The 23,030-nt window shown below is 55.2% G+C and overlaps 1 protein-coding gene across 4 annotated transcripts in view; it reads left to right on the forward strand.

The window, feature by feature from the left end:
* The window catches only part of SHANK3 (SH3 and multiple ankyrin repeat domains 3), a 184,831-nt gene that overhangs the window by 132,483 nt on the left and 29,318 nt on the right, over positions 1-23,030 (forward strand). For all 4 annotated transcript variants that reach the window (XR_014226343.1, XM_082280130.1, XM_082280129.1 and 1 more), the window contains exons 18-21: positions 5,888-6,023; positions 13,546-13,626; positions 20,247-20,374; positions 21,840-21,945. Coding sequence is in view for 3 of the 4 variants with exons in the window: in XM_082280130.1 (XP_082136256.1) it covers positions 5,888-6,023; positions 13,546-13,626; positions 20,247-20,374; positions 21,840-21,945 (451 nt within the window). In the remaining variant the exon portion in view is untranslated. The remainder of the gene's footprint in view (positions 1-5,887; positions 6,024-13,545; positions 13,627-20,246; positions 20,375-21,839; positions 21,946-23,030) is intronic.

A 23,030-nucleotide genomic window follows, 5' to 3' on the forward strand; every position in this document is an offset into this window, starting at 1 on the left:
CCCTGGGCCAGGGCCTGCCCACCCTCCCAGCCAGCAATTCCCAATTCCCAATCTCCCATCCAGCCCTGCCCTCTGGCACTGGGAAGCCATTCCCTGCCTCCTGGCCCTCCATGCCTTGGCCCCAGTCCCTCTGCAGCTCTCCTGGAGCCCCTTTAGGCCCTGCAAGGGACTCTCAGCTCTCCCTGGATCCTTCCCTTCTCCAGGGGAACATTCCCAGTTTTCCCAGCCTAGCTCCAGAGGGGCTGCAGCCCTGGAGCAGTTCCATGGATTCCTCTGGATTCGCTCCAATGGGTTCAGGAGCTCTTGAAGGAATTCCCTGAGCTCCTCTTTCCCCACTGGGAATTGTCCCTTTCCCTCTGGGAGCTCCTTTTGTCCATGGAATCCCGGATTTTCCTCCTCTCTGCCTTTTCCATGGATAATTTCCCAGCTCCAGCCTCGCATATTCCCTGAACTTCCTTTTGGGGCCAGTGTGACACCGGGAATGTCCCTGCTCCGCCCGGGGAGAGGCTTCGCTCCAGCTCTGGAGCTTCCTGAGGCTTCCCAAAATCCCAGAGCTGTTCCCATGTGCCTGTCACTGCTTCTCCTCGGAATGCCTGAGCTTGGAAAAGAATTCCAAGGGCCCCAAGTCCAAGCTGGGCCCATCCCCACCTTGGCCCCAGCCCAGAGCTCTGAGTGGAATTCCAGGAATTCCTCAGACACCTGCAGGGATGGGCACTCCAAAGCTCCCTGGGCAGCCCCTGCCACGGCCTGAGCGCCCTTTCCATGGGGAAATTCCCAAATATCCACCCTGCCCCTCCCCCGGCCCAGCCCGAGGCCGTTCCCTCTCCTCCTGTCCCTGTTCCCTCGGGATGAGGCTCTTGGGGAAGGATGGGAAGGGAAGGGAGGAATCTCCAGGTGTTGGAGATCCCGATGGAGCCTCAGCACCGGGATGAGGAACCGGGAGCTTCCAGGAGTTTTCCAGGTGTGGATCCAGAGGGATCCGGTGTCCTGCAGGTGTGGATCAGGAGGATCTGGAACTCTCCAGGTGTGGATCCAGAGGGATCCGGTGTCCTCCAGGTCATGGAGCTTCCAGGAGTTTTCCCAGTGTGGATCCAGAGGGATCCGGTGTCCTCCAGGTGTGGATCAGGAGGATCCGGAGTCCCCACATTCCCTTTGGGAATTGTCCCTCCTGGAGCTCTCCCGAGCCACCCTCGGTGCCAATTCCAGCCCTGAATTCCTTTAGGGAAGGTGCTGGCAGGAATTCTGCCCGGAAAATCAGGAGCAGCCTCTGGAACAGGCACAGCTGAGGTTGGAAACTGGGAAAATCCCTTCCTGGAGGGATTCAGATCCCTGTGGATGTGGAGGAGCTGGATCGGGGGCGGCCATGGCAGACCTGGGAATGCTGGGATTTGATCTCCGAGGGCTTTTCCAACCTCAACGATTCCATGATGCCATGAAACGCATTCCGGGAATGACTCCATGAGGCAATTCCCAGTGCCAGGCTGGGAAATTGCCCAGTTTGGGGCAAGATCCGACCTCTCCGGGGCTGGGATTGGGAAAACTCCACCGGAATTCCAGAGGAAAATCCAGAATTTGCAGCCTTTTGTCTCCTCTCATCCTGGGAGGGTTTAAATCCTGGAATTTTTTCCATGAGGAGCCTGTGGAGAACTTTGGCCACTTCCATGAGGATTCCATGATTCCTTGAGGATCCGGGTGGGAACTGGCAGGATTTGGGCTGCAGACGTGGCTGGAAATCCGTGGATACTTCCAGGATTTCATGCCGGATGTTGTCGTTGTCCGGAAGTTTTATTAAAGGAAAAACGGGAATAACTGATCCAGGTGGGATCCCAGCATTCCCTGGGGAGGTTTCGATGGGATATTTGGGAATGTTGCTCCATGGAAAAGGTTGGGAAGCTTTGGGAGGGGCAGTGGTGGCGTCAAATCCCTGGGAATGCTCAAAAGCCATGGATTTGGGAATATGGGCTCTTGGTGGTTTTCAAGGGCTTTTCCAACCTCAGCAATTCCATGATTTTCTTTGGGAATGAGGAAAAATCCTGCCCTGGGCAGGGGTGGGAATGGGATGATCCAATCCCAACCATTCCGTGATCCTGATTCACAAAATTCCAGGGTTTTTTAAGGACGCGGAGCCCAAAAATCGGGGGGGGGGGGGGGGGGGGAAATCCGGGGCAAAAAATTCCCCCTCTGGAATGTGGGAATGAAGGAGCTCAGAAACATTCCCGGATCCCCTCCCCTGCTGGAAAGGTCAGGAAGCAAAAAAAGTAGGAAATGCAGATAATTCCGGCTCTGGAGCGTGGGAGGCTGATGAAAAGGATCCAAGGAAATATCAAAGGCCGGGATTTCAGGATAATCGGGAATTTGGGAGCATCGGGAGCTGGGAAAATTTCAAAACCAAAAAAAAAAAGGAGGAAAGAGGCTGGGCCAGCTCTGGGATTTTTATGGAAATGTTCAAAATTTGGGATATTCTGGTGCAGGGAAGAAAAAAAAAAAAAGCAGGAATGTTCTGCTCCGAGTTGGGAACGAATCCGGAGCTTGGATTTCTCCAGGAGATGTCTTGGAACACGAAGTTTCCCAGTAACCAAGGAGAAAGGAATTCCTAAAAATAACCATTCCCGAATTACCGGGCTCGGAGAGCGGATCCCAAAGATCTCCGGGAGAGGTGCTCGGGAATGGTGCTGAGCCCTGGAATTCCGGAGGGTTGGGATGAGGATTGGGCTCTCCCGGTTTTCCAGAGAGAGGAAATGGAGGGCAATGGAGGCAGGGATGGATTGGGAGCACAAGGAATTCGAGGAGGGAAATGGGATTTGAATCCCAAGGAATTCTGTGGAAGTGGAGAATGGTCTCCGGTTATCCCGAGGGTTTTGTTGGAGCGTCGGAATTCCTTCAAAACCGCGGGATTCGGGTGCAAGGGAGCGCAATGAGGAGTGGGAGACAATTCCCAACAATTCCCTGGCTGGATCCGGGTGGGAACCGGGATCTGATCCCAGGGAAAAGGGACGGGATGGGAGGGAACGGGCTGGGCCAAGGGAGGTTTCTGTGGAGTATTTGGGAAAATTCCTTCCTGGAAAAGGTTGGGAATGATTGGAATGGGCTGAGCTCCCTGGGAATTCCCTGCTGGGATCCATGGATCTGCTCCCTGAGCATTCCCTGCTTTAATCCCTGGGAATTCCCTGCTGGGATCCATGGATCTGCTCCCTGGGAATTCCATCCCATCCCTCTCCTCTCTCCTCCATGACTCCCATGGAATCCAGCTCCCAGCGATCCAGGGGAGAATTCCTGCTCAGAATTCCTGGTGCTCCCTGCTCCACCACCAGGAATCCTGGAATGCTTGAAGCTGGAAAACCCCTGGATCCCATGGAATTCCCACCCCCAATCCACGTCCCCAAGCGCTGCATCCACGGGGATTTCAATCCCTCTGGAATGGCAATTCCCGCTGCCTGGGGCCTTTTCCAATGTGGGATATTCCCAACCTTTTCCAACCCTGACCCTGCTCCAATTCCAACTTTTTCCCCTGGAGATTCCGATCCAGACCTGCTCCCAGCTCCCACCTCACTTCCCACCTCTTCCCAATGGAATTTTTCCTGGTTTTTGGCCGTTCTTGGGCACTGATCCCACAATTTCCAGCTCAGGATCAACTCCAAGAATTCCTTGGAATTGCATCCGTCGGATCCATCCTGCTGGAGGCTCTTCCCTTCTCCTGGATCTCCTCTTTTCCCAACTTCTCCTCGATTTGGGATCCTCCTGGATCTCCTCAACCTCTGGGAATTTTTCATTCCCACATTTGGATTCGAAGCCACTTTTTCCATGATTTTCCTCCGGATTTGGCTCCTTCCAGGCCTCAAGCTCCTCTCCAGGGACCTTTGTGTCCAAAAACCGGGAATTTTTCCCATTTTCTCGGCGTGTCTGGGATTCTCCTGCCTGGCTCTGCTCGGATCCGATGCTTTGCTTCACTTCCCTGCCTCCTTTTCCATGCGGCAGCTGGAATTCATGGAATTCTGCTCATCCATGGTTTCCCAAATCCCGGGATCCAGCAGCTCCTTTTCCCTCTCCCGCTCCTTCTGTGGGATCTTTTGGGGTTTCTCCACGCTGGGGGTCATTCCCATGGGAATGATCCCGAAGATTTGGTGGGATCTCCTCCTCTGGAATGCAGCTCAGCTCCCGCTGGCTCATCCCGGATGAGTCAGAGCGGGAAAAGGAGCTGGGAATTGTCATTCCAACTTCTCCGGGATGAGCTCTCCCTCTCCCTCCCCCCTCCCGTCAGACCCATTCCTTGGAATTTTTCCAGCAATTTCGCTCCAGGGAATCATTCCCAGCTCTGAGCTTCATCCTGGTCATTCCCAGGGAATCCGGGATTTGTGTTTGTTGGGAATTGTTGGGGTGGGAATTCCCGGAATCCTGATCGGCCCCTTCCAGGATCAGCTTTCCTGGATAAATCCATCCTGGATTCCCGGTGTTATTCCAGGATTTTTGCTGCTTTTCCCACCTGGTGTCATTCCCGGAGGAGCCATTTCTGGGAATTTCAGCCCCTGCTGGGTTTCACTCCAGAATTCCTAGAAAATTCCCAGGAATTTGATGGGAATGAGGTGGGACTGAGTGGATTTTCCCTGTAAACCTCAGGCTGAAGGAATGCTGGGATAGGTGGGATTTGGGAAGGAATTCCCGGCTGGCCTGAAATTCCCAGAGAATCTGGGGCTGCCCCTGGATCCCTGGGAGTGTCCAAGGCCAGGCTGGAGAAATTTGGGATCATGGGAAGTGTCCGGGGCTTGGAATGGGATGAGTTTGAAGTTCCTATTCCGGGGGTAGGGAATTCCCAGCGGGAAACCCCATCAAAGAAATTTGGGATCGGGAGGAAATTCAGGATCGCCGTCCTCAGGGATTCAATCCATCCCGTTTTTCCCTAAAAAAAAAAGAGAAAGAAACCAGGATGAGGAGCTGATTTTTCTGGAAAAGCTTGGGAATTGGGTGAAAATCAGATTGTGAGGAAAACGCGGGGATTTTCTTGGGAATTGGATCGTGGTGGAATCGATCGGGAAGCGAATGGAATCCGTGGAGTGCTGGGGATGTTGGCAATCCAATCGTTATTCCCAAAGCTTGGACAATGGGATTTACGGATGAAAATGTTTCCCAAAGTGAGGATCTGGGCGTTAATTCCCATGAAAACCTTGGATTTATGGAATCCTGGAGTGGTTTTGGCTGGAAAACCCCTCGGATCCCACGGAATCCGACATTCCCAGCCCTGCCAAGGCCATTCCCGATCCGTGGCCCCCCAAATCCGCAGGGATGTGAAATCCCGCCGGGAATGGGGACTCCACCCCTGCTCTGGGCTGGAAAAGCTTTTCCAGGAAGGAATTATCCCCATTTCCAACCCGAAATTCCCTGGCACAGCCCGAGGCTCTTCCCTCTCCTCCTGTCCCTGTTCCTCGGATCCGAGCTTGAGAATTCCCAGTTTATTTTGGGGTCGGGAGAATCCCTCTGCTCTTCCAGCTCTGCAGATCCCTGGAATTCCTGGAATCTCATGGAATCCTGGAATGGGTTGGGAATGACCTCAAATCCCATCCCGATCCATGGGCAGGGACCTCCCACGATCCCAGGCCGCTCCAACCTGGCCTTGGGCACTTCCAGGGATTCTGAGCCCTTCCCGGAATTCTGAACACATCCGGAGCTGACCGGACATTCCAAAAACCCTGGGAAAATCCCATTCTTTTGGGGGGATCTCCCAGCCGGAAAAGACGATTCCCATCTCCTCCAGCAGCTGCGTGGCGACTCCCAAAGGAGCTGGGAAAAAAACCCCGGAAAAGGCGGAAAAGGCGGGATTTCTGTGCGGGGGCTTTGGGGAATTTTCCCGCTGGGAATTCTGATCCATGTGGGGGTTTTTTTTGGGATTTTCCAGGTGAATGGAGTGAACGTGGTGAAGGTGGGGCACAAGCAGGTGGTGGCGCTGATCCGGCAGGGCGGGAACCACCTGCTCATGAAGGTCGTGTCCGTCAGCCGCAAGCCCGAACCCGAGGAGGGCGGCCGGAAGAAGGGTAGGGAATTCCCGGGATTCCCTGGATTCGGGGCCTCGCTGACACCCGGGAGGGGGAGGGCGATTCCGGGCGGGAACGGCGGGGTGTGCCCGTTCGGGGATGGGAAGATTTTTGGGATGAGCCCGTTCGGGGATTTGCTCATTTTGGGATGCGTCGTTTTTTGGGATGCGCTGGTTTTTGGGATGAGCCCATTTTGAGGATGTGAAGATTTTTGGGATGTGCTGGTTTTTGGGATGTGCCTGTTTGGGGATTTGCCCATTTTGGGATGCGTTGTTTTTTGGGATGCGCTGGTTTTTGGGATGAGCCCATTTGGGGATGTGCTGGGTTTTGGGATGTGCTGAATTTTTGGGATATGCTGATTTTTGGGATGCAACAATTTTTGGGATGCACCCAGTTTGGGATGCGCTGACTTTTGGGATGCGCCCATTTGGGGATGTGAAGGTTTTTGGGATGTGCTGGTTTTTGGGATGTGCCTGTTTGGGAATTTGCCCATTTTGGGATGGGCTGGTTTTTGGGATGCGCTGACTTCTGGGATGAGCCCATTTTGGGATGTGCTGGGTTTTGGGATGAGTTGATTTTTGGGATGCAACAATTTTGGGATGCGTCATTTTTTGGGATGCGCTGACTTTTGGGATGAGCCCATTTTGGGATGTGAAGATTTTTGGCATGTGCCCATTTTGGAATGCAGCGATTTCTGGGATGTGGTCGTTTGGGGATTTGCCCACTTTGGGATGAGCCCATTTTGGGATGGGCTGGTTTTTGGGATGTATCTTTTTTTGGGATATGCTGATTTTTGGGATGCAACCATTTTTGGGATGTGCCCATTTTGGGATGCGTCATTTTTTGGGATGAGCCCATTTTGGGATGGGCTGGTTTTTGGGATGTGCTGGGTTTTGGGATGAGTTGATGTTTGGGATGTGAAGATTTTTGGGATGCGCCCATTTCGGGATGTGTCTTTTTTTGGAATGCGCTGACTTTTGGGATGAGCCCATTTTGGGATGTGAAGGTTTTTGGGATGTGCTCATTTGGGGTGTGAAGATTTTTGGGATGCGCTGACTTTTGGGATGAGCCCATTTTGGGGATGTGAAGATTTTTGGGATTTTTGGTTTTTGGGATGTGCCCATTTTGGAATGCAGCGATTTCTGGGATGTGCCTGTTTGGGGATTTGCCCACTTTGGGATGAGCCCATTTTGGGATGTGCCAGTTTTTGGGATGTGCTGATTTTGGGATGAATTGATGTTTGGGATGTGAAGATTTTTGGGATGCACCCATTTTGGGATGTGCCAATTTTTGGGATGTGCTGGTTTTTTGGATGAGCCCATTTTGGGATGTGCTGATTTTTGGGATGAGTTGATGTTTGGGATGTGAAGATTTTTGGGATGCGCCCATTTCGGGATGTGTCTTCTTTTGGGATGCGCTGACTTTTGGGATGAGCCCATTTTGGGATGTGAAGGGTTTTGGGATGTGCTCATTTGGGGTGTGAAGATTTTTGGGATGCGCTGACTTTTGGGATGAGCCCATTTTGGGATGTGCTGGGTTTTGCGATGTATCTTTTTTTGGGATATGCTGATTTTTGGGATGAGTTGGTGTTTGGGATGCAACAATCTTTGGGATGCGCCCATTTCGGGATGCGTCATTTTTTGGGATGCGCTGACTTTTGGGATTGAGCCCATTTTGGGGATGTGAAGATTTTTGGGATGTGCCTGTTTGGGGATTTGCCCATTTTGGGATGCGTCGTTTTTTGGGATGCGCTGGTTTTTGGGATGAGCCCATTTGGGGATGTGCTGGGTTTTGGGATGTGCTGTATTTTTGGGATATGCTGATTTTTGGGATGCAACAATTTTTGGGATGCACCCAGTTTGGGATGCGCTGACTTTTGGGATGCGCCCATTTTGGGATGGGCTGGTTTTTGGGATGTGCTGGTTTTTGGGATGTGCCTGTTTGGGAATTTGCCCATTTTGGGATGGGCTGGTTTTTGGGATGCGCTGACTTCTGGGATGAGCCCATTTTGGGATGTGCTGGGGTTTGGGATGAGTTGATTTTTGGGATGCAACAATTTTGGGATGCGTCATTTTTTGGGATGCGCTGACTTTTGGGATGAGCCCATTTTGGGATGTGAAGATTTTTGGCATGTGCCCATTTTGGAATGCAGCGATTTCTGGGATGTGGCCGTTTGGGGATTTGCCCACTTTGGGATGAGCCCATTTTGGGATGGGCTGGTTTTTGGGATGTATCTTTTTTTGGGATATGCTGATTTTTGGGATGCAACCATTTTTGGGATGCGCCCATTTTGGGATGCGTCATTTTTTGGGATGAGCCCATTTTGGGATGGGCTGGTTTTTGGGATGTGCTGGGTTTTGGGATGAGTTGATGTTTGGGATGTGAAGATTTTTGGGATGCGCCCATTTCAGGATGTGTCTTTTTTTGGAATGCGCTGACTTTTGGGATGAGCCCATTTTGGGACGTGAAGGTTTTTGGGATGTGCTCATTTAGGGTGTGAAGATTTTTGGGATGCGCTGACTTTTGGGATGAGCCCATTTTGGGGATGTGAAGATTTTTGGGATTTTTGGTTTTCGGGATGTGCCCATTTTGGAATGCAGCGATTTCTGGGATGTGCCCATTTGGGAATTTGCCCACTTTGGGATGAGCCCATTTTGGGATGTGCCAGTTTTTGGGATGTGCTGATTTTGGGATGAATTGATGTTTGGGATGTGAAGATTTTTGGGATGCACCCATTTTGGGATGTGCCAATTTTTGGGATGTGCTGGTTTTTGGGATGAGCCCATTTTGAGATGTGCTGATTTTTGGGATGAGTTGATGTTTGGGATGTGAAGATTTTTGGGATGCGCCCATTTCGGGATGTGTCTTCTTTTGGGATGCGCTGACTTTTGGGATGAGCCCATTTTGGGATGTGAAGGTTTTTGGGATGTGCTCATTTGGGGTGTGAAGATTTTTGGGATGCGCTGACTTTTGGGATGAGCCCATTTTGGGATGTGCTGGGTTTTGCGATGTATCTTTTTTTGGGATATGCTGATTTTTGGGATGAGTTGGTGTTTGGGATGCAACAATCTTTGGGATGCGCCCATTTCGGAATGCGTCATTTTTTGGGATGCGCTGACTTTTGGGATGAGCCCATTTTGGGGATGTGAAGATTTTTGGGATGTGCTGGTTTTTGGGATGTGCCCATTTTGGAATGCAGCGATTTCTGGGATGTGCCCGTTTGGGGATTTGCCCACTTTGGGATGAGCCCATTTTGGGATGGGCTGGTTTTTGGGATGCATTGAGTTTTGGGATGCGCTGATTTTTGGAATGTATCTTTTTTTGGGATATGCTGATTTTTGGGATGCACCCATTTTGGGATGCGTCATTTTTTGGGATGGGCTGGTTTTTGGGATGTGCTGGGTTTGGGGATGCAGTGATTTTTGGGATATGCTGATTTTTGGGATGCAGTGATTTTGGGCCGCACCCATTTTTGGGATGAGTTGATGTTTGGGATGCAACAATTTTTGGGATGTGCCCATTTTGGGATGCGTCATTTTTTGGAATGCGTTGATTTTTGGGATACACCTGGTTTGGGATGTGCCCATTTTGGGATGTGCTGATTTTTGGGATGAGTTGATGTTTGGGATGCACCAATTTTTGGGATGTGCTGAGTTTTGGGATGTGCCCATTTTGGGATGTGTTGATGTTTGGGATGCAACATTTTTTGAAATGCGCCCATTTTTGGGATGCGCCGATTTTGGGATGCGTTGATTTCGGGATTTGCCCGTTTTTGGGAAGCGTTGATGTTTGGGATGCAACAATTTTCGGGATTTGCCCACTTTGGCATGTGTCCATGTTTGGGATGCATCATTTTTTAGGATGCACTGATTTTTGGGATGCAAAGATTTTCGGGATGTGCTGATTTTTGGGATGCATCATTTTTTGCAGTGTGCCCATTTTGGGATGCTCTGATTTTTGGGATGCGCTGATTTTTGGGATGTGCTGAGTTTTGGGATGCATTGATTTTTGGGATACTCCGATTTTTGGGATGTGCCGATTTTTGGGATGTGCTGGGTTTTGGGATGTGCCCTTTTTTTTGGCACGCGTTGATATTTGGGATGCAAAGATTTTTGGGATGTGAAGATTTTTGGGATGCGCCGATTTTTGGGAATGTGGGGAAGCTCTGGAAGGTCCCAACCACATCTGTGGAGTTATGGGGTTTTTTGGGAATGGTTTGGATTCCCAGGATCCGGAATTCTCGAAGTTGTGAAGCTTTTTAGGAATGGCTTGGATTCCCGAGAGATTGAATTCGTGGAGTTGTGGCATTTTTGGAATTGCTTGGATTCCCAGGATCTGGAAATCTTGGAGTTCGGTTTTTCGGGAATGGCTTGGATTCCCAGGATTTGGAATTCCTGGAGTTGTGGTGTTGTCTGGGAATCACTGGGATTCCCAGGATCTGGAATTCCTGGAGTTGTGGCAAATGAGGAGTGAGAGTTTGGGGACCTCATGGATGTGGGAAAGGACGGATGGGGTGGGAATTTAGGGAGGGATTTAGGTGGAATTTTGGGGGTCCTGGGGTGGGTTTTGGGAATCACTTTTGATTCCCAATATCTGGAATTCCTGGAATTCCCATTGGCTGCTCCTCCTGGGGATCAGCCGCTCCAGGCTCCATTTGCTGGGAGTTATTGGGATGGGAAAAAAGGCTGGGAATTCCTGGGAATGTGGGGGGGAGGGGGGGGGCAGGACAGTGATCCCAAAGGAACACCGGGAATTCCAGGATGGAGCCAGGGACTTGCTGTAGGAACGGATGGTCCCAGGGGATCCCAGAAGGTTCTGGGATTTCATTCCATGCGTTCTGGATCCCGGGAGCAGATCCAAGAGCTTGGGCAGGGCCGGGATTTATCCAGAGGGAAGGGAACAGCTGGAGGCACAGGGTGGAGCCAGGAAGGGCTTGGGGGGATTGTGACTGGAATTCCAGGGAATGGGAGCAGGGGGATGGGAAAAGGAGGGTGGGAAAAGGGGATGGAATTCTGGGGTTGGGAGCAGAGGGATGGGAAAAGGCAATGGGAGTTTGGGAAGCAGGAGCAGAAGGAGAGGGAAAGGGGGATGGGAATTGGGGTACAGGAGCAGAGGGATGGGAAAAGGGGATGGAATTATGGGGATGGGAGCAGGGATGGAAGAAGGTGGATGGAAGAGGGAGAACCAGGAGCAGAGGGATGGGAGCAGGAGGATGGAATTCTTGGGACACGAGCCAAGGGATGGAAGCAGAGGGATGGGAGTAGAGGGGTTGGAGCAGGGAATGGCAGCAGGGGGACAGGAGCAGGGATGGGAACAGGGATGGGAATGAGGGGATGGGAGCAGGGATGGGAACGAGGGGATGGGAGCAGGGATGGGAATGAGGGGACAGGAGCAGGGATGGGAATGAGGGGACAGGAGCAGGGATGGGAACAGGGATGGGAACATGGGGACAGGAGCAGGGACAGGAGCAGGGATGGAGCAGGGATAGAAGCAGAGGGATGGGAGCAGGGAATGGAAGTGGGGGACAGGAGTGGAGGGACAGGAGGGGGGATTGGAGCAGGGAATGGGAGCATGGGGATGGAAAATGGAGAATGGGAGCAGGAAGGGAAAAGCAGAGACAGGAGCAGGGATGGAGCAGGGAAAGGAGCAGGGATGGAGCAGGGATGGAGCAGGGATGGAATAGGGATGGAGCAGGGATGGAGCAGGGATGGAGCAGGGATGGGAGCAGGGATGGAGCAGGGACGGGAGCAGGGATGGAGCAAGGATGGAGCAGGGATGGGAGCAGGGATGGAATAGGGATGGAGCCGGGATGGAGCAGGGATGGAGCAGGGATGGGAGCAGGGATGGAGCAGGGATGGAGCAGGGACGGGAGCAGGGATGGAGCAAGGATGGAGCAGGGATGGGAGCAGGGATGGAATAGGGATGGAGCCGGGATGGAGCAGGGATGGAGCAGGGATGGGAGCAGGGATGGGAGCAGGGATGGAGCAGGGATGGAGCAAGGATGGAGCAGGGATGGAGCAGGGATGGAGCAGGGATGGAGCAGGGATGGGAGCAGGGATGGGAGCAGGGACAGGAGCAGGGATGGAGCAGGGATGGAGCAGGGATGGAATAGGGATGGAGCAGGGATGGAGCAGGGATGGAATAGGGATGGAGCAGGGATGGAGCAGGGATGGAGCAGGGATGGGAGCAGTGGGACAGGAGGGACAGGAGCAGGAATGGATGGAATCGGGATGGAATCAGGGGATGGAATCGGGGGATTGGAGTAGAGAATGGAATCGGGGATGGCAGCAGGGATAGGAGCGGGGGGATGGGAGCAGGGGGATTGGAGTAGGGAATGGAATCAGGGGGATGGGAGCAGGGATGGAGCAGGGGGATGGGAGCAGGGAATGAAGGGGGGCCGGGATCGGGGCCGCTCCCAGCGCAGCACGCGGGGCTCGGGGGAGGGAGGGAAGGAGGGAAGGGAGGGAAGGGAGGGAAGGAGGGAAGGAGGGAGCGCTGCTGGCACGAGGAGCTCCAATTATTCAGTCACGGCACAAAGGCACGAGCCGTGGGAACGGCCGGCAGCCTCGGGAAGCCGGGAATTCAGCCGGGAATAATCCGGGAATTCGGGAATCAGCGCTGGGACCCGCGGCGGGGCCGCTCCCGCCGCTCCAGCCCGGGGTGAGCAGCTGCCCCTCGGAGCTTCCCGGCGCTTTCCTTCCCGGTGCTTCCTGATCCTCCGGATCCACGCGGCCGCTTTTCCAAGGGGTCGGAGGATCGGGATGACCACGGGGGGCTCATCCCGTGTCCTTTCCCCCCCCCCCCCCCCCCCCCGCCTCCTTCCCGGGTGCCAGCGCCTGTGTGGGCCCGGCTGGGGCTGAATCCGCCCCGCTGGATCCCTGCCGCAGGCACAGGGATCCTTGGAGCTGCCGTTGCCATGGCAATCCTGGAGCGTTATTCCAGCATTGTCAGCGAGGAGCAGCGAGGAGGAGGAGGAGGAGGAGGAGGAAGAGGAAGAGCCTTCCACTCATCCTCGCTGCTCCGTGGGGGGGCTCCGGGAATGCGGGATCGGGAGCTTTTGGGATCATCCCGGGCCATGCGTCCTTGGGCAGCTCCCGGCCGGACGCCGGCGCTTCCATAGGGTTGGGATCCAAGGAAAAGAGGAGGAGGAGGAGGAGGAGGAGGAGGAGGGTGGGGTGGGCTGCGCCGAGGTGGGAAGAGGAGCCCGAGCTCAGGCTGGACACATTCCCGCTTTCCCTGCATCCATCCCTGATTCCCGGCATCCCATCCCGGCCTCTGCGGGGCCATGACTCGGACTCTGCGCTGAGGCGCCACATTCCCAACGCCGTGGGCACATTCCCGGCGGGAATCATGAAGAAGTTCGCGTCCACGCGCAGCCTCAATAAGATCCTGCAGCAGTGCGACTCCTCTTCCCGGGAATACGAGGAGATCCAGGCTGTGGAGAAGAAGTGGCACCTGCACCTGGCCACTCCCCGCAAATTCCGGGAGAAGAGGTGCAAGATGCCCTCTCTGTTCCTTGCAGCTCCGCCGCCTCCCAAGAGAGCTCCCAGCACCACCCTCACGCTGCGCTCCAAATCCATGACGGCCGAGCTGGAGGAGCTGGGTAAGGCCGGGAGCGGGATCTGATCCGTAGGGAACGAGGGGTGATGGTCGGAAGTGCTTTTCCAGCGGTTTCCCAGCTGCTTTCCAGCTGTTTTCCAGAGGGTTGCATGTGCGCCGTGGGCCCGTGGTGGTGATGGTGGGGTGTGGGAGGCTCGGGGAAGGGGGGGAGCAGGATTCCCGTCTCCGGAGGGATAGCCAGAGGGATAGCCAGAGGGATAGCCAGAGGGATAGCCAGAGGGATAGCCAGAGGGATAGCCAGAGGGATAGCCAGAGGGATAGCCAGCGCTCCGGGGGCGCATCCCGGCGGAGGTGGGCGTGGGAAGGATGTTGGGAGTCTCCGCGTGGTTGTGGAGGTGTTGGTGTGCCCTGGCCTTGGGCATCCTGCTGCATTCCCTGCTCCATTCCCTGATTCATTCCCTGCTCCTTCCCTGTTTCTGCTCCTTTCCCTGCCCCTTTCCCTGCTCCATTCCCTGCTCCTTTCCCTGCTCCATTCCCTGCTCCTTTCCCTGCTCCTTTCCCTGCTCCTTTCCCTGCTCCTTTCCCTGCTCCTTTCCCTGCTCCTTTCCCTGCTCCATTCCCTGCTCCTTTCCCTGCTCCTTTCCCTGCTCCATTCCCTGCTCCTTTCCCTGCTCCTTTCCCTGCTCCTTTCCCTGCTCCTTTCCCAGATTCATTCCCTGTTTCTCCTCCTTTCCCTGCTCCATTCCCTGCTCCTTTCCCTGCTCCATTCCCTGCTCCTTTCCCTGCTCCATTCCCTGCTCCTTTCCCTGCTCCTTTCCCTGATTCATTCCCTGCTCCTTTCCCTGATTCATTCCCTGTTTCTGCTCCTTTCCCTGCTCCTTTCCCTGCTCCATTCCCTGCGCCTTTCCCAGATTCATTCCCTGTTTCTCCTCCTTTCCCTGCTCCATTCCCTGCTCCTTTCCCTGCTCCTTTCCCTGCTCCATTCCCTGCTCCATTCCCTGCTCTTTTCCCAGATTCATTCCCTGTTTCTGCTCCTTTCCCTGCTCCATTCCCAGATCCTTTCCCTGCTCCTGCTCCTTTTCCCGACCCTCTCTCTGCTCCAGCTCTGCTCCCTGTTGCTGCTCCTCTCCCTTCTCCTCTCCCTGCTCCTCATCCTCTCCCTGCTCCTCTCCCGGCCTTCCTCACTCCTCTCCCTGCTCCTGCTCCTCTCTTCTCACGCTCCCTTCCCTGCTCCTCTCCCTGCTCCTTTCCCTGCTCCTCGTCTTCCTCTCTCCTCTCCTCTTCCCACTCCTTTCCCTGCTTCTTTCCCTGCTCCTCTCCCTGCTCCTCTCCCTACTCCTGCTCCTCTCCCTGCTCCTCTCCCGGCCTTCCTCACTCCTCTCCCCGCTCCTGCTCCTCTCTTCTCATGCTCCCTTCCCTGCTCCTCTCCCTGCTCCTCTCCTCACCTTCCTCACTCCTCTCCCTGCTCATTTCCCTGTTCCTCCTCCTTTCCCTGCTCCTCTTCTTCCTCTCTCCTCTCCTCTTCCCACTCCTTTCCCTGCTCCTTTCCCTGCTCCTCTCCCCACTCTTGATCCTCTCCCTGCTCCTCTCCTCACCTTCTTCACTCCCTTCCCTGCTCTTCTCCCTGAGCCTTTCCCTGCTCCTGCTCCTCTCCCTGCTCCTCTCCCTGCTCCTCTCCCTGTTCCTCTTCTTCCTCTCTCCTCTCCTCTTCCCACTCCTCTCCCTCCTCCTTTCCCTGCTCCTCTCCCTGTTATTCTCCCTGTTCCTCTCCCTACTCCTGATCCTCTCCCTGCTCCTCTCCTCACCTTCCTCACTCCTTTCCCTGCTCCTCCCTGATGCTTTCCCTGATCCTGCTCCTCTCCCTGCTCCTCTCCCTTCCCTGCTCCTCTCCCTGCTCCTCTTCTTCCTCTCTCCTCTTCTCTTCCCTGCTCCTTTCCCTGCTCCTCTCCCTACTCCTGATCCTTTCCCTGCTCCTCTCCTCACCTTCCTCACTCCTTTCCCTGCTCCTGCTCCTCTCCTCACCTCCCTGATCCTGCTCCTCTCCCTGCTCCTCTTCTTCCTCTCTCCTCTCCTCTCCCCACTCCTTGTCCTGCTCCTGCTCCTCTCCCTGTTCCTGGACCTTTCTTCTCCTGCTCCTTTCCCTGCTCCTCACCTTCCTCTCTCCTCTCCTTTTCCCACTCCTCTCCCTGCTCCTTTCCCTGCTCCTCACCCCTTTTCCCACCCGCTCGTCCCCCTGCTCCTCACCTTCCTCACCCTTTTCCTTATCCTGCTCCTCATCCCACTCCTCATCCCGCTCCTCATCCCGCTCCTCTCCCTCCTTTCCCACACCCGGCAGTCCCAGGTTTTTATTTCCCCTCTCCGGGCAGATCCCAAACCCTGCCAGGAGAGCTCCAGGAGAGCTCTGGGAGAATTCCAAGAGATCTCTGGGAGAGCTCTGGGATAGATCCAGCTGAGCTCTGGGAGGTCTCCAGGATAACTCCAGGAGAGCTCTGGGAGAATTCCAGGTGAGCTCTGGGAGAGCTCCAGGAGAATTCCAGGGAATCTCCAGGTGAGCTCCAGGAGAATTCTGGGAGAGCTCTGGGACAGCTCCGGGAGAATTCCAGGGGATCTCCAGGAGAGCTCCAGGAGAGCTCCAGGAGAATTCCAGGGGATCTCCAGGTGAGCTCCAGGAGAATTCCAGGGGATCTCCAGGTGAGCTCCAGGAGAGCTCCAAGATTGCTCCATCCCCCCCATCCTGCTGCCACTCCCTCGTTTCCTGCTGCTTCTCCATCCCGCTCCACATTCCCGGATTCCCTGAAATCCTCTCCACTCCCACCATTCCCTGCTTCCCACTGCCAGAATTCCCGGCTTTTCCCAGCCCTCGTGGCCACCTGGGACAGCCCCAGGATCTCTCAGCAGGGTGGGGGTGGGAGCTGATCCCTCCCCTTCCCTTCCCGGATCCGGTGGCACTTTGTCCCCGGATGTCACCAGAGCGGCCACGTGGCCATGGAGGGATCCCAATTCCCAGGAAAACTTGGGAGCATCCCTGGCAACAGGACTGGCTCCGAGGCCATTGGTGCTGCCTCCTGCCCCGGCTTCCATGGGAATTTGGGATTTTCCATGTGGGAATGTGGCGGTGTGGCCGTGGCACCCTGGAGCCCCGGCAGGATCCCGCATTCCCCCTGCTTTTCCATGTTTTCCCTGGTTTTCCACATTTTTCCTGCTTTTCCATCCCCCCTTGGTTTTCCAAGCTCTCAGTGGTTTTCCAAACTCTCCCTGTTTTCCTATGCTCTCCGTGGTTTTCCATGTTCTCCATAGTTTTCCATGTTTTCCATATTTTTCCACGTTCTCCCTGGTTTTCCATGCCCTCCTTGGTTTTCCATGCTCATCCTGGTTTTCCAAGCTCACCCTGTTTTCTACGTTCTTCCTGGTTTTCCACATTTCCCCTGTTTTTCCGTGTCTTCCATATTTTTCCATGTTTTCCATATTTTTCCATGTTCTTCCTGTATTCCATGCCCTCCCTGGTTTTTCCAAGCGCTCCCTGTTTTCCGTGTTCTCCCTGGTTTTTCCATGCCCTCCTTGGTTTTCCATGCTCATCCTGGTTTTCCATTCCCTCTGGTTTTCCATGCTCTCCACAGTTCTCCAGGCTCGTCCTGGTTTTCCACGCCCTCCCCCTGTTTTTCCATGTTTTCCATGTTTTTCCAAGCCCTCCCCAGTTTTCCATTCCTTCTGGTTTTCCATACCCTCCTTGGTTTTCCATGCCATTCCCTGTTTTCCCAGCCTTCTTTTGCTCCCTGCCCTCCTCCTCGGAGCCAGACCCTGCGGGATCGGGACAGATCCCAACATTCCAAGACTGGATCAGCAGGGATTTATTTTATCCTGAGCCTCTGCCATGATTCCCACCCTGCACTTCCAGACCGTTATTCCCAATCCAAAGGCGCTGGTTTTGGTGGGAATTATCTGGAGCAGAGCTCCTTTTTCCCACTTTTTCCCCATCCCACATCCTCGGATTCCTCCGTCCACCCTCCCAGCAATTCCCAGTTTACCTGGAGAGGGACTGGGAGCAGCGATCCCGGGAGAAGGATCTGGAGGCTCTGATCCCACAGTTCCTGGGATTTTCTCTGGGAATTGTAGCGCTCAGTCCCATGGACCGAGGAATGGGCTGGAGCCATTCCAGGGAAAACGGGGGATCCTCCCTCTTCCCATCCTTCCCTCCGGGTTTTCCTGTGGAGGGGGAGCTTCCCTGTGGATCGGCATTCCCGGGATTTGGCCTGGAGCTGCTCTCCTTCCCAAGGAACCGGCAAGGAGAGGGGCATTCCCAAAAGGAGCTCTGCCGGCTGCTTCCCGCCCCGTTTTCCATGGATCCAGAACATCCCCCATGCCCTTCCCGACCTTTGCCTTGCCATTCCAATGCCCTCGGAACAGCAGATTCCCAGCAGGATGCTCAGGGAGCCCTCCTATCCCAAAATCCTGGGCCTTGGATACGGGGAATCGCTCTGGGAGCTTTTCAGCAGCTTTTCCATGGCTTGGGATGGAATTCCAGCCAATCCCGCTCCCGGCTTCCCTGGATCCATGAGGGGGGTGAAGGATGATTCCAGTGGAGCTCCCAGCCTGGAGCTGGGATAAATCCCGAATCCCGGTACAAATCCCACATCCCGGGCCGGATCCCGCATGCCAGAGGCCGGGAATTGTGGGAAGAGCCAGGCCGGAGCCGGGAATGGGAGCGGGAATTGTTCCATGCCGTTGATGTTTCCTTTTGTTTCTAATTCCAAGCCTCCATGCGGAGAAGGAAAGGGGGTGAGTGAAACCGAAATTCCCGGGATTCCTCCCTTTCCCACCAGCTCCCCCCGGGATCCAGCAGGATCCAAACTGGGGGGGAAATCCCAGCATCCCGAGGGTCGATGTTCCTGCAGTGTCCCAGGGAATTCAGCCGGAATTTGGGGATTTGGGATCGGTTCAGGTGTCCTGGAGCCCCTCCAGCAGGAATTGGAATGCTTGGAATTGGAATTCCTGGAATTGTGGAGCCGGGAATTGGGATGGCCCTGTGGGATTCTGCACGGGCAGGATGCGCCTTTTTCCCAAAATTCCCAGGTCCCGGCTCCGGATTTTCCCCATGGGAATGTCCTGTGCGGGATCCTCAGGAATGACGGTGCCCGGCTTTATCCCAAATGGCCAAAGCCTTTCCTGGAAAATCCAGGAAGTTTATCCCACTATTCCTGGTGAATCCATGTGGGTTATCTTGCTGTTCCCACCCTCAGGATGTGCCTGGAATGTCGCATGAGGGACACGGAAAAACCGGGAAGTTTTCGGTGGAAGGGTTGGATCTGGATGGGGTTTAAGGTCCCTTCCCACCCAAACCATTCCATGATTTTTGCCAGCGATAGGATCCCGGATTTTCTGTCCTGGTGGTTCCCGTTCCCTGCTCCCCAAGGAGCTGGGAATGTGGGATCAGCTCTTCCAGCACAGAAGGTGGGATCCAGTGGGGATAGAACAGGGAAGAATCCGAGTGGGAATTACTGTGGGAACACCCTGAGGGACCTTCCCAAGCCTTCCCTGGATTGGGCAGATCCAGAAGGGGACACACAGGGACATTGGGAAGGAATTCCTGGCTGGGCTGGAATTCCCAGAGCAGCTGTGGCCGCCCCTGGATCCCTGGGAGTGCCCAAGGCCGGGCTGGAGAAATCTGGGATTGTGGAAGGTGTCCCTGGAATGGGGTGGGATTGGATGAGATTTAAGGTCCCTTCCCACCCAAACCATTCCACGATTCCATGTCCCACAATTCCATGGAAGGTCCAAGGACCAGCCTGGCGCCAGTGTCCGTGCTGAGATCCCTGGGAGAATCCCAGGGCTGCAATTCCCACCTGGAGACAGGTGGAGCTTCCCGGTCCCTCTCCCAGGGCCATTGCCAGGACAGGAATTTGGGATACGGATCCACCTGGATTTGGGAAGCACCATCAGGTGGAGGTGACACGGAGCCAACAGCCCCAAGCTGCCCATTCCAGGTGGGAATTCCATAGGAGGGATCCATGGGAATGAGACCATCTCCACCTCCTGCCCTTTCCCATATCCTGAGGTTCAGGATTCCAGCTGGAATTCCCACCTGGAATGGATCCATTGGGACACATCCCGGGCACGGCTCGGTGTTCCCGAGGGATAAATGTGCCGGGATGGATCCTGGAGCAGGGAATTCAAGTCCCATTCCCATTCCCTGAGCTCGGACATGGCCGTGGTGGCTCTGCCGATATTCCCAATGTCTGTGGGCACCGGATCCTGCCCCAGCCATGGAAAGTTGGGATCATTCAGGGATCCGAGTCCACTCAGGCTGGGAATATCCCAGTTTATCTCAAATAAATGCTGGATGTGCCGGAGCCTCGTGGATCCCACGGACATCTCCATGTCCTGGGATTCCCTGGATCTTGGAGGGACTCAGCTCATCTCCAATATCCAAAGTCTGGGATAAATTCACTGGTCAGTGTCAGAGAATTCCTTGGAATGTGGCGCATCCAGGGGTGGGACAGCGGCCATGGAATTCCCCGGCTGAGTGGGATCAGCCCCCCCAAATCCATGGAAAACCACTGGGGGGGAGCGGCCTCGCATCCCTGTGGGAATTATCCCTCCCTTCTCCGGAGGGGAGCGATCCCAGCGGGCTGGGCTGACCCCTGCGCGGTTTTCCTTGGATTCCAGAGAAGCTGGATGAGATCCTGGCGGCCGCCGAGCCGGCGCTGAGGGCGGAGCTGGTGGAGGCCGATTCCAGAGCGGCCACGGTGAAACAGCGACCAACGAGCCGGAGAATCACCCCTGCGGAGATCAGCGTGAGCAGCGGGAATTCCCACCGGGAATGGGATGGGAATGGGATGGGAATGGGGTGGGAATGGGGGAGAGAGCTGGGGAATCACCCCTGCGGAGATCAGCGTGAGCAGCGGGAATTCCCACCGGGAATGGGATGGGAATGGGATGGGAATGGGGTGGGAATGGGGGAGAGAGCTGGGGAATCACCCCTGCGGAGATCAGCATGAGCAGCAGGAATTCCCACTGGGAATGGGATGGGAATGGGGTGGGAATGGGGGAGAGAGACGGAGAATCTCCCCTGCGGAGATCAGCGTGAGCAGCGGGAATTCCCACCGGGAATGGGATGGGAATGGGATGGGAATAGGGGAGAGAGCTGGGGAATCACCCCTGCAGAGATCAGCGTGAGCAGCGGGAGTTCCCACTGGGAATGGGATGGGAATGGGATGGGAATGGGATGGGAATGGGGGAGAGAGCCGGAGAATCTCCCCTGTGGAGATCAGCGTGAGCAGCGGGAATTCCCACCGGGAATGGGGGGCAGGAAATGAAAGGAGACGGATGGGAGAGATCCGGAGAGGGATGGGAGGAATCGTGGAGCCAAGTGGGATTCCCAGGAATGGCAGGAGAGGGATGGGAGCACATGGAGAGGGATGGGAGGGATCCAGAGGATCTCACTGAGGAGATCAGTGTGAGCCAGAGGGAATCCCGGTGGGAATGTGGCCATGGAGTGGAATGGGAGAGGGATGGGAGGGGTTGAGGTGCTGGCTGGGGAGTGGCATTCCCAGGAATGGGCATGGAGATCCCGGGAATGGAAGACGAGGGATGGGAGCACTTGGAGAGAGATGGGAGGGAATGCAGAGCGGCATTCCCAGGAATGGAGAGTGGGATTTCTGGGAACAGAAGGAGAAGGATGGGAGGGATCATGGTGCCAAGGGGAGCTGGTTCAGGAGTGGAATTCCCGGGAATGTGGAGCCTGGGAGAGCCGGATCCACAGCGGGGGGCTCAGCGCTCCCTCAGCTCCCCGGGATCCCCTTCCCGGTCTGGGAATCCACAGGGATTTCCCAGGAAAGGCTGGAAGAGCAGCTCTGGAGGAGCCTGGAGAGCCGAGCTGGATGCGGGCCTGGAATTCTGCCGGAATCCGAGCGCCGCCTCCAAGGGGAAGCGTGGAGGGAGGAGGAGGAGGAGGAGGGGGCTCGGGATTGGGCCAGGAATGCTGCGGGTGGGAAGCAGCTCCGGGAAAAGTGGGACAGGAGCTCCCGGAATCATCCTCAGCAGATTCCCGCCTGGAGCAGACAGGGAGACGGGATGGAAGCGAGGGAATTATCCCAAGGTTTGGAATTCCGCTGGATGGGGCAGCAGGAAGGTGGAGGCGAGGAGGGTCCATCCCAGTGGGAAGAGCTCCCTGTTTTCCTGAGGTTGGAAGTTCGGGTGGGAAGTGCCGGGTCCTTCCGGCCAAATCCAGACTGGGAATTCCCTGTTTTTCCCTTCCAGTCCCTGTTTGAGCGCCAGGGAATGGCGGCGCATTCCGGGGTCCTGGCGGGAACGGAGAAGCCCCACGTGTCCCTGCGGAAGGGAATTCCACGGACCAAGTCTGTAGGTGAGGAAAAAGCCCGGGAGAATCCCTTGGGAATGAGGAGGGAGGGTCCCTGTGGGATGTGGAGTGGGCAGGAAAGGCTCGGCCCTTCCTGGGTGCTCGCTCCAGCTCTGGGAGTTTGGGATGTTCCATGGAATTCCGGCTTGGAGGGATGCCTGGTCCTGCTCGGAGCAGAAGGTGGGACTGGAAAATTCCAGGAGACGATTTTGGGAGAGAATTCCAGGAATTCCCAGATTGGCTCTGCCAAGGGCAAGGGGGAGCTCTGCCACTCCCAGGGTTGGCACTGGGCATTCCCAGCAGGAATGGCACCTCTGGAACTGGGAACGCCGGAGTTGGGGCTTAGGAGGAGCGGGACAAGGTCTGGAGGAGGCACCTGGATGTGGGGGATCCTTGAGCTTATCCCAAAATCTTTATGGAGTCTCCAAATCCAGAACCGGCTGTGGTGGATCCTTACCGATGTCCCTAGAGATTTATGGGGCCACCAAACCCAAAACCATCTCTGGTGGGTCCTTGAGCTTATCCCAAAATATTTACGGAGTGTCCAAACCCAAAATCAGCTGTGGTTGCTCCTTGACTCTGTCCCAGAAGGTTTTTGGTGCCACCAGCCCCAAATCCACCTGTGGTGCATCCTTGACCTTCTCCCGAAGGTTTATGGTGTCACCAAGCCCAAAAAATGTCTCCGGTGGGTCCTGGACCTTGTTCCTAAGGATTTATGGTGCCACCAAACCCAAACTCAGCTGTGGGAAGTCCTCGTCCCCATTCCAGAAGGTTTTGGTGCCACCAACCCCAAACCTGGCTGTGGTGGGTCCTTGGTTCTGTCCCTAAAGATTTATGGTGCCACCAAATCCAAGCCTGGCTGTGGGATGTCCTGGATTTTGTTCCTAAAGATTTGTGGTGCCACCAAACCTAAAACCATCTCTGGTGGGTCCTTGACTTTGTCCCAAAGGTTTCTGGTGCCACAAAGCCAAAAAGCTGCAGTTGGAGGTCCTTGATTCTGTCCCAGAAGGTTCATGGTGCCACCAACCCCAAATCCATCTGTGGTGCATCCCTGACCTTCTCCCGAAGGTTTATGGTGTCACCAAGCCCAA

This window comes from Coloeus monedula, assembly GCF_965178545.1.
Source record: "Coloeus monedula genome assembly, chromosome: 4".
NCBI classification, from domain to species: domain Eukaryota; kingdom Metazoa; phylum Chordata; class Aves; order Passeriformes; family Corvidae; genus Coloeus; species Coloeus monedula.